This window comes from Microtus ochrogaster, chromosome 5, assembly GCF_000317375.1.
Source record: "Microtus ochrogaster isolate Prairie Vole_2 chromosome 5, MicOch1.0, whole genome shotgun sequence".
In the NCBI taxonomy this organism is placed as follows: domain Eukaryota; kingdom Metazoa; phylum Chordata; class Mammalia; order Rodentia; family Cricetidae; genus Microtus; species Microtus ochrogaster.
Genome location: NC_022012.1, coordinates 91,704,221 through 91,714,220, shown reverse-complemented (window position 1 = coordinate 91,714,220; position 10,000 = coordinate 91,704,221). Strand labels below are relative to the sequence as shown.

General features: G+C 46.0%; 1 protein-coding gene across 6 annotated transcripts in view; it reads left to right on the top strand.

Moving 5' to 3' along the window:
• Scn5a (sodium voltage-gated channel alpha subunit 5) overlaps positions 1 to 10,000 on the top strand; it is an 81,763-nt gene that overhangs the window by 49,868 nt on the left and 21,895 nt on the right. For all 6 annotated transcript variants that reach the window (XM_026779074.1, XM_026779072.1, XM_005348090.3 and 3 more), the window contains 2 exons: positions 2,723 to 2,843; positions 3,577 to 3,731. In XM_026779074.1, the coding sequence (XP_026634875.1) occupies positions 2,723 to 2,843; positions 3,577 to 3,731 (276 nt within the window). The remainder of the gene's footprint in view (positions 1 to 2,722; positions 2,844 to 3,576; positions 3,732 to 10,000) is intronic.

Genomic DNA, 10,000 nt, shown 5'->3' with positions numbered 1-10,000 from the left:
TTGCCTCTGGGCTTTTTACCTTATTTATTCTATATGTCTTTCTTTCCTTCTTACTCCATAGCTAGCTATGTGGCTGTGTGGCTCTGTGGCTGGCCCCAGCATCCTCCTCTCCTCCTTTTCTCATTCCTCGCTCCCTTCCCTCGATTTCTCCTCCTATTTATTCTCTCTGCCTGGCAGCCCCGCCTATTTCTCTCTCCTGCCTTGCTATTGGCTCTTTATCAGACCAATCAGGTGTTTTAGGTAGGGAAAGTAATACAGCTTCACAGAATAAAACAAATGCAACATAAAAGAATGCAGCACAGCTTGGCATCATTGAACAAACCTTCCACAGCATAAATTAATGTAACACATCTTAAACTAACATTCTACAGTACATTTGGGAGAGCTTCTCTTAAAAATAAAATAAAATCCACATCTCTTGTTTGGCTTGAAAACTTGAGAGTGGTGCTGCCGTGCTGTAGACAGGTGGCAGCCACTCCCCAGCCTCGGGCTGGAGCCTTCCGGTTTGTTCTAACATCACCCTCCTGATTGCATGTGTGGCCTGCCTGGCTCCTCTGCACATATGCATTTTGAGCCCCAAGCCCAGGGACCTGTGCCATGGCCAGCCACACTACTCGGCCTCACTTGCTTCAGGCGTGTGGAAGGGGAACCATGCATTCAGAGAGTGCTGGGTGCCGTTTGTTTTCCTGAATCTGACCTTACTCTGCATCCCAGTGCTTGTGATCTTGGTCCTGTAAGAAAGGCCCTAGGATGCTTCACCATCATGGCCAGTCATGGAGCGTGAGTCCCGGCGGACCGTGTCCCAACTGCAGGTCGCAGCCTCCTCCCTGGGTGGTCTAACACTTGACATCATGTGAAGTTGGAGGATTCAGGATACAAAGCCTTAGGAGGGAGTGGGAAATTACCCGGAACTTTGTGGTGTCTTCCCTTCAGATGTGTATGGTTCTAGACAAGGGAGAGAGAAATGCTAGGATGTTCCCAGGGGAAGGACTTTTTCATGTAGCTGGATTGGTAGAATGCTCACCTACCACTCGCAAAGCCCTGGGTTTGATCCTCAGCACTACACAAGTTGGGTGACCCGTGGCTGGAGGCGGGAGGATTGGAAGCTCAGGGTCAGCGGCAGCTGTGCAGTGAATTCGAGGCTGCCCGAGCTGCACAAGACCCTTCTCAGAAGAGAGAGAAGCGGGAAAGGGAAGCTTCCTCCCTCCTGCAGTAGGATCCTGAGAACTTGCTCTCCTGCCTGATAGCTCTGTGTCTGCAAGACCCTGCCTGGTGTAGCCTCAAGAGCATGGAGACCGCAAGACAGAGCCCCAACCCTCTGTCCACTCCAGCAGGCTCTTTCCTCCCCTGAGACCTAGTCCTTTACTGCCATAAACCTCAGAAGTTAAAAAAAAAAAAAGCAGGAGGCGCAGATATGGGCATGGTTACTCATCCAAGGAAGGGGAAGAAGGCAGTGGGAGCCACACAGTCAGGCCCTGGCATTCAGTCAAGAGCCTGCGCCTAGGCCTGCCTGAGGCGGCCAGCTGGGGAGCTGAGGTAGAGTGAGACTGGGCGGGAGCAGGTGGGGGTTCCTCTCTCCACAGAAGCCTTCTGATTCTTTGGTCTTAAAGTTCTGTTCCCCAGAAGCAGAGGTAGGGACGGGGACTTGTGGGGGCTGTGCTCCCCCGAGAGGCCAGGAGGGACATCAGAAGCAGGTGAAGTGAGCTAGGTCAAGGCCAAAGGCAGGTTCTCAGGAGCAGTTCGGCCTGGGCCAGTGGGGAGCTGCAGAGCCTCAAGCTGGACTCCTGTGCTGTCCCTCCGTAAGGCCTGTGGTAATTGCCAGGCTGGCCATTCAGCTAAACTGTTCTGGAGGGGCCAGCTAAGCCACAGGGCTCACCGTGTTAGCACAGGGTGATCTCCCTACCCACAGATGCTGGCATTACCCCCAGCCGCTCACATGCTATCTGATATCCTAGAGCAGAGATTCTTAACCTTCCTAATTCTGCCACCCTCATGCTGTGGTGACCCCCAAACATAATTGTTTATGTTTGTTATTTTAAAATTGTTTTTTTTTGTTGCTACTTCATAACTGTGGTTTTGCTACTGTTACAACAAATCATCGTGTAAATATTTTTATTTTCTGATGGTCTTGGGTGACCCCCTCCCCCATGAAAAGGTGGTTCAACTCCAAAGGAGTCACAACCCTCAGGTCAGGAACTGTTAACCTAGAGCCTCCCTGGGAACCAAGCAGCTTGTCAAGGTTTAGTGCCAGGGAGGGAAGTTTCCAGCGTTTTCTCAGACACACCCCAGGCTCTGCCCCCACCCCAACACCTATGCAAGCTGGGTAGGGAGCATGGGCTGTTGTTGGCATGTTCTCTGCATGTCTGACCTGCTGCTGTGTGCCTGTGTCTTGGTTTGGATTCTGTTCAGGATGTGTGTCTGTGTACCAGGCTTCCCGCTGTCTTCCCCACCGTGTCTGTCCTGTCCAAGCTAGAAGAGTTTCTTTACTTGAGTTCTCCCAAAGCTCCTCCACTCTCCCACATCCCAGCCCTCAATCCAGTAGACCAGACCCACACACCCAAGCGTCCTGAAGCCAGGTCCTCACTCCAATCCTCACTAAGGGCTCTGTGAGAAGTGTCAACCACTTCCACCTCAGATTCCATCTGGACCCACCCTAGGTTCCCCCAGGTGCTAAGCTGGAGGCTGTCCTCGGCTCGTGGTCATCCCGTCTCCTCTCCCACAGGCCCCTGAGGACAGTTACTCAGAGGGTAGCACCGCTGATATGACCAACACAGCCGACCTCCTGGAGCAAATCCCAGACCTTGGTGAGGATGTCAAGGACCCAGAAGACTGCTTCACTGAAGGTACTGAGCAGCCCTCAGCCTCAGCCACACCCGAAGGGGACAGGGGGGACCAGGAGTTCCTCCGCATGCCGTGCCTCACCCCTGAGCTGAAGTCAGACTTCCTTTACCAGTCCCCTGCAATGTGGGTCATAGTGGGTCGGCCCGTGGTGCAGGACTGGACAGCATCACTAAAGGATGACAGCCCCGTGTTTGTGGTGCCGGTTTAAGCCAGGCCCTCCATGCCCCACATCTAGGACTCTTTCCCTTCTACCCCTGTGGGGCTGGTATATGGCCATGTTGGCCACTGACATCTGCAGCGTGTCAACGGGCGCATTTGGAGTGCAGCTGTGGTTTCGCATCACATCTGCAGCGTGTCGACAGGCACACTTGGAATGCATCACGTGCCGCTGCAATGTTGGCTGTCACTTAGGGCTCTGCCACTCCTTATGCTCAGACATTGCGAAGATGAGGTAGATTGCGAGAGAGAAGTGTTTCCAGAGTTCGTTTCCTGAGGGGAACAGGCTGACCCCCATGCCATCACCAGCCCTGCCGCAGCCCAGTCCAGCCAGTCTCTGCACAGAGCGTTTGCTGAGTTTGTGGCTCTGCAGAGAGCACCCAGGGTCCCCCCCACGCTGTGATCCCTCACGCCTCGTACCACGCTGTCACAACCCTTCTCTCTCAGTCCTTCCTTCAAATAACCAACCTTCTGCCGTCAGACCCAAGTGCTCACGGGCCCTGTCACCCTCCCCTACAGGCTGTGTCCGGCGCTGTCCCTGCTGCACAGTGGACACCACACAGGCCCCAGGGAAGGTCTGGTGGCGATTACGCAAGACCTGCTACCGCATCGTGGAGCACAGCTGGTTCGAGACATTCATCATCTTCATGATCCTGCTCAGCAGTGGAGCGCTGGTAAGGGAAACCGGGGTCCCCGGGCTCAATGGCCTCCAGCTGGGCACTGGGAAGGGAAACCGGGGTCCTGGGCTCAGTGGCCTCCAGCTGGGCCAGGCTTCCATCTAAAGCAGTGGGGCGCTCGTACCGCCTGGGAATGTGGGATTGGGCAGGCTCGTGAGCCTAACACCCACAGCATGTACGGAGGCCAGAGCGAGAGGGTTGGCTTGTGCCCTGTGTCCAGCCCACTGCCTTGTTCCACGAAAGGGAGATTATTTTCTCTGGCTCTTCAGCCTCCACGTTGGAAATCGTCCACCTGCCTTGCATCTGCCATGCTGTGAGGCCATTAGACTACAGCCATGACCCATGCCTTCCACGGGCCACTGGCAGAACCATGCAGGGCACACTTTCTGTGGAAACACCAGTCGCTTACCCAAAGCTCCACCATTCAAGAGCCTTAGGTCCCCAGGCAGTCGGATTCCCAGGTCAGCTGTCTTGACTTTTCATTTATTTAGTAGGTTTTTTTTCTAATCACTCTGTGTTTCTGGCCTCAGGGTCTTCCACTGTAGTTGGAGAAACCAGATTCAGCAGATTTGAGATATCAAAGATCAACTCAAGAGCTGGGGCAGTTAGGGAAGACTCCCTGGAGCAAGCCACCTAGAAGCTCACACTGGAGCTTGGCCAAGGAGGAGCAATGAGAGCCTCCAGAAATTCCCCACCTGGCTTGCAACACACTGCTCTGAGCCTGTGGGTCTTCTACAAAGGGATGGGCCAGCCCTGGCCATGGTTCTGGAAGGTGCTGGTGAAGAGGGATGGGAATAATCCAGAGGCAGTGGGGAGCTGAGCTAGCCCTTGTGTTGTTGGCAACATGAGAACCCTCCTAGGGAGCACTTGGCATGCCCCTCCCCCTCCCTGCTTTAGAGTGGGCCTGGAGCCATGACTTGCAGCCTGCCTGCTGTTTTACCATGGGCAGCTCGAGCCAAGTCTCCGTAGGTTTGAGAGAAGTATGATTTGACAATATGTTAACAAGTTTTGTTTTTAAACAGCCACTGACGAGGGCAGCCAGAGCCATTTAGTCTGGGTGATGCAGGAAAACCTCAAGCTGGCATAAAGTGAGGAGGAGTTTTGGCAAGCATCTGGAGAATCTAATCAGTGTAGACAGCCAAGCACTGTTGCTAAAAAACCATGTCAATGATATATTGGGAAAAAAGAAGTCTGCAAGTGTTATTTTAAAGGTTTGAGCTTGTTTAAGAGAAAGCAAAGCATATATCCCTTCCAAAGTGCTGAGGATGAAAAAAAAAAAGAAAACAGAGATTTTTAAGAAAAAAAAAGCAACAAGGAAGTATAGAAAACATAAAACAGTACAGCCAAGCAAGATCACAAGCGTATTTTAATAATAAATGTAACTGGATAAAATTCACTTTTTAAAAGGAAAAGGACTCTGCTCTTGAAAAGTATCAGCCTTGTACAAAAAAGTGACTCAGAAATACTAAACATGAAACAAAATTTAAGCTAGTTGAATATCCTTTATCCAAAATGCTTGAGTCCAGAAGTGTTACAGATCTTGGAGGCTTGGTCATTTGGGACTATTTGCATAACCAGTTGAGTAGCCTGAACACAAATTCCATAAATGTACAAAATTTGAAATTTGATGTTATATCAGCTCTCAAGAAGTTTTAGATTTTATTTTATTTTTATTTTTTTTGCATTAGGGGTGTATGCTAGTTGCTTTTCTCTTTGCTATAACAAAATACCTGACCAAAAGCATCTTAAGGGAGGGAAGTCTGGTTTAGGGTCACCACGTCAGAGCGCAGTTCATCGTGACTGGGAAGGCACTGAAGGCACGGTAGCTGGAGCACAAGGCTGCTTACCCACATCTGGGCTGATCAGGAAGCAGAGAGGTTATTTTTTTTCCCTCATCTTGCTTTATCTTCCTTCTCTCTTTCCTCCCAACCTGCGGGAATAATGCTACTTACTCCAGAGTGAGCCGATCAACTGCTCAGTTAGTCCTGTCTGGAAACACACTTACAGATGTGGCCAGAGATGTGTCTGTGGTAATTTTAGATCCAGTCCACTTAACAATGAAGATCTTGTGTGTGTGTGTGTGTGTGTGTGTGTGTGTGTGTGTGTGTTGCACATGTGTGTGTGTGCGTCTTTCTGTGCATGACTGTCCATGGAGGTCAAAAGAGGGCATCAGATCCCCCTGGAGTTCCATGTGGTTGGGAGCCACCCAGTGTGGTGCAGGGAACCAAACTCTGGTCCTCTATGAGAGCAATGCATGCTTGCAAACGGTGAGCCACCTCTCCAGCCCCTGCCTGCATTAAAACATTTTGAATAGCAATAGAATTATTTTCTTTTCTCAGAACAAATTATTTTCTCTCTATTAACAGACATGACAACAGAAATCAGGGCATTTTTGTTGGTTTGTTAATATTAAACAATGTTGAATTCAAACTAAAAAGCTTGAAATAAGGCAATGAAGGCCCCAACCTACGATTAAAATACAACTACTGGGGCTGGGGAGACAGCTTATCAGTTAAAAGCATGGACTGACTGCTCTTCAGAGGAATTTTGGTTCCCCCACAAACGTGGGGTGGCTCACAACTGCCCGTAACCCTGATCTTGAGGATGTGATACCATCTTGTGTGAGCACCAGACATGTGAGCTGTGCACAGACAGACACATGCAGGCAAAACACCATACACAGGAAAATAAATACAATAGTTTTTAAAAATCAAAAATACAACTATTATGATTATTGCTTGGGATTGCAGAGCAATTAAAACTAAAGAAAAAATCACTGAGGGAACGCAGAAAAGAACATTCGAGTGTGAGGGTGCAGATTGCCCTGACAGGGTGGTGACGGGTAGAAGGAACAAGGCAGCGAAAGACCCTTAAAAAGTGAAAAAATAATTAACACTCAGACAGATAGAAGTACGTGCCAGGCACTGTCTTAAATCTTTTATAAATATTAATTTCAGTTAATTACCACAGGAGCCCTGTGGAATGAGCACCACTGTTAAGACAATTCTATAGGTGAAGAAGCTACAGATACCAAAGCTAGAGGCCGGGATGCATTGCCTAGAGTGTGCAAACTCTGCTTTGATCCCCAACACAGAGACAGGGCAAGGGAGGTACATACGTACATATATACATATATACATACATACATATACATACATATACATACATACATATATACACACATACATATACATATATACATATATGCATACATATATGTGCATGCATACATGTACACATACATATATACATACATATATACATGCATATATGCATACATACATATATGCATATATACATCTATACATACATACATACATAGATAAGCAGGCAGACGGATGGATATATACATACATTATACATACATACATACTACATAGACACATAGATAAGCAGGCAGGCGGATGGATATATACATACATATGTAAATAGACACACAGATAAGAAGGCAGGCGGATGGATACATACATACATACATACATACATACATGAGAAAAACACTGTGGGGTGGCAAACTTGGATAGAACATGCTGAGAACAGCATGTGGGATTCCACCAATGCTGCAATCAGAGGGCAATTCCTAGAGACATTTTTATCAGTAAATGAAAATAGATTAAGAATTTTTAGGCAGTTTGGATGCTCAACTTACTAAACCTGGATGGAGGTGGGCGGTCCTTGGACTTCCCACAGGTCAGGGAACCCTGATTGCTCTTCAAGCTGATGAGGGAGGGGGACTTGATCGGGGGAGGGGGAGGGAAATGGGAGGCGGTGGCGGGGAGGAGGCAGAAATCCTTAATAAATAAGTAAATTAAAAAAAAGAAAAGAAAGAAAGAAAGAATTTTTTTCTATCAGTTTTTTCACAAGCATTTTCACAATCATTGAGATAATTATGTGTTTTTAAAAAAAAATCTTTGTTCTGTTCACATAAATAGATTTCTTAACAAGGCACCATTCAGACACTTTAGGATATATCTGATATAATGAGTATCTTAAATCTGTTAATGAATCCTATTGACAAGGTGTAGTTGGCTTTTTTTTTAACTCTTTGACTCTTTGGGGGCCCACTACCCAGCTACCAAAAATAAATGCATACCTATTCTTACTTATAAATGCCCAGCTTTATCTTGGCTTGTTTCTAGCCAGTTTTTCTTAACTAAATTCTCCTGTCTACCTTTTGCCTCTGGGCTTTACCTTTCTCCCTTTTCTGTTCCTTCCTTGCCTTATCTGCGTGGCTGTGTGGCTGGCCCCTGGCCACCTCTCTCCTTCTCCTTTTTTGGTTTCTCTTTTTATCTTTTTCTCCTTCTATTTATTCTCTCTGCCTGTCAGCCCCGCCTATCCTTCTTCTGCCTTGCTACTGGACATTCAGCTCTTTATTAGGCCAATCAGGTGTTTTAGACAGGCAAAGTATCAGAGCTTCTCAGAGTTAAACAAATGCAGCATGAAATAATGCAGCACATCTTTGCATCATTAAACAAATGTTCCACAGCATCAACAAATGTAACACCTCCTCAGCTAATATTCTACAACATCAAGGGTTTTTTTTTTCAAGATTTTTGAGTGACCAATTAATTGTTTGATTCAAGGAATTAGAAATACAAGGCCAGACACATAGCTGAGCAGTTAAAGGTCCTTGCCACACAATCCTGGAAACTTGAGTTCCTTCCCCAAAACCCACGTGAAGGTGGAAGGAGAGAACAGCGCCATATGGTTGTTCTCTGAGCTACACACACACTAGAGCACACCAACCCCCTCTCCCACACGATTATCAGTCAATAAAATTGTTTAAAAAATAGAAATGTAAGAACAAGGCAATCCTGAGCAAACCAAAGGATGTGATCAGTGAAATAAAAATATAAATTTATGAATTAGAAAGTAAATAGCAGATTGTCATAAAATTCTATAGCTAATTCCGTGAAAACAGAGTCATAAATCACTAGCTAACTTAAGTTCTCATATTTCCTAGGATGGAGTTTCTCAAAATCTGAGAGAAGAAAATAATTTCATTGCTATTTAAAATATTCTAATGTGGAGGCTGGAGAGACTGCTCAGTGGTTAAGAGCATCTGTGCTCTCGTACAGGACTAGAGTTTGGGTCCCAGCCCTCATGGTGGGCACTGCACAAACACATTGACTCCAGAGGGATTTGATGCATTTCTCTGGCTTCCATGGGTACCTTCATGCATGCACGTGCATGCACACATGCACAATCTTAAATAAAATAAAATAGGGCCCAAGGGAATGGCTAAGTTGTTAAGAGTATTCACTTCTCTGGTAGAGAATCTAGGTTCTGTTCCTAGCACCCACGTGGCAACTCATCACTATCCGTAACTCCAGTTTCAGGGATCCGATGCCCTCTACTGACCTCTGTGGGCACTGCACACACATGGTGCACATACACAGACTCAGACAAAATGCTCACATATGTAAATAAAAGATAAATATTTAAAAAAATAAAAATATAAAAAATAGTCTAATGTGACGCAACACGAATTCTAATTGGTCTTAATAATACAAAGCTAGAGCCAAGATATGGGGGTATTGCTGAAAGATAGAGAAAGAAAGGAGCAAGCCACTAGAGAGACTTCTTACCTCTACTGAATTCTCAGCCGGAAGGGGCCAGATCCTGTCTCCATCTCCACTTCCTTGTGTTGGGACCAAAGGCATGAGATCGCAAGTGTTGGGATCAAAGGTGTCTGCCACTGCTGCCTGGCCTACATGGTTAACCAGTGGCTATTTCCACCCTCTGATCTTCAGGCAAGCTTTCTTTGTTAGAGCACAAACAAAATATCACCACTAAGTATAGAAAAAAAATGGAGAATATATATATTATTTCTGTTAACATTAAAGCTGATTACAAAACCTTCCAGAATATTGAAAAGAAGACACACCAGTTTTCAGACCTCAGACTCCATACTTAGAAATAATGGTGCATATACCTGGTAAAATGCAAACCGGACCCAGTAATAGATTTTAAAGATTAGATATATCATGTATATATTCTAAAATGTCAAAATGCTGATAATGTTCCAAAATCTATTATATGTAAGTAGAAAAAAAGGATAACATACAGTTATCTAAATGAAGGCATCAAATCCGATGACGATAGAAATAAAACATATTCTTAATTTACTGAAAAAATCAACTATTATCATTAGTTTCTGTCCTCATTAGTGGTAAATCACTTAGCGTTTTCATTAAAGTTAAGAATATGGAAAAACCATTTAACTGCTTTCTAGTACTAATCATAACAATAATATTTAATTAAAT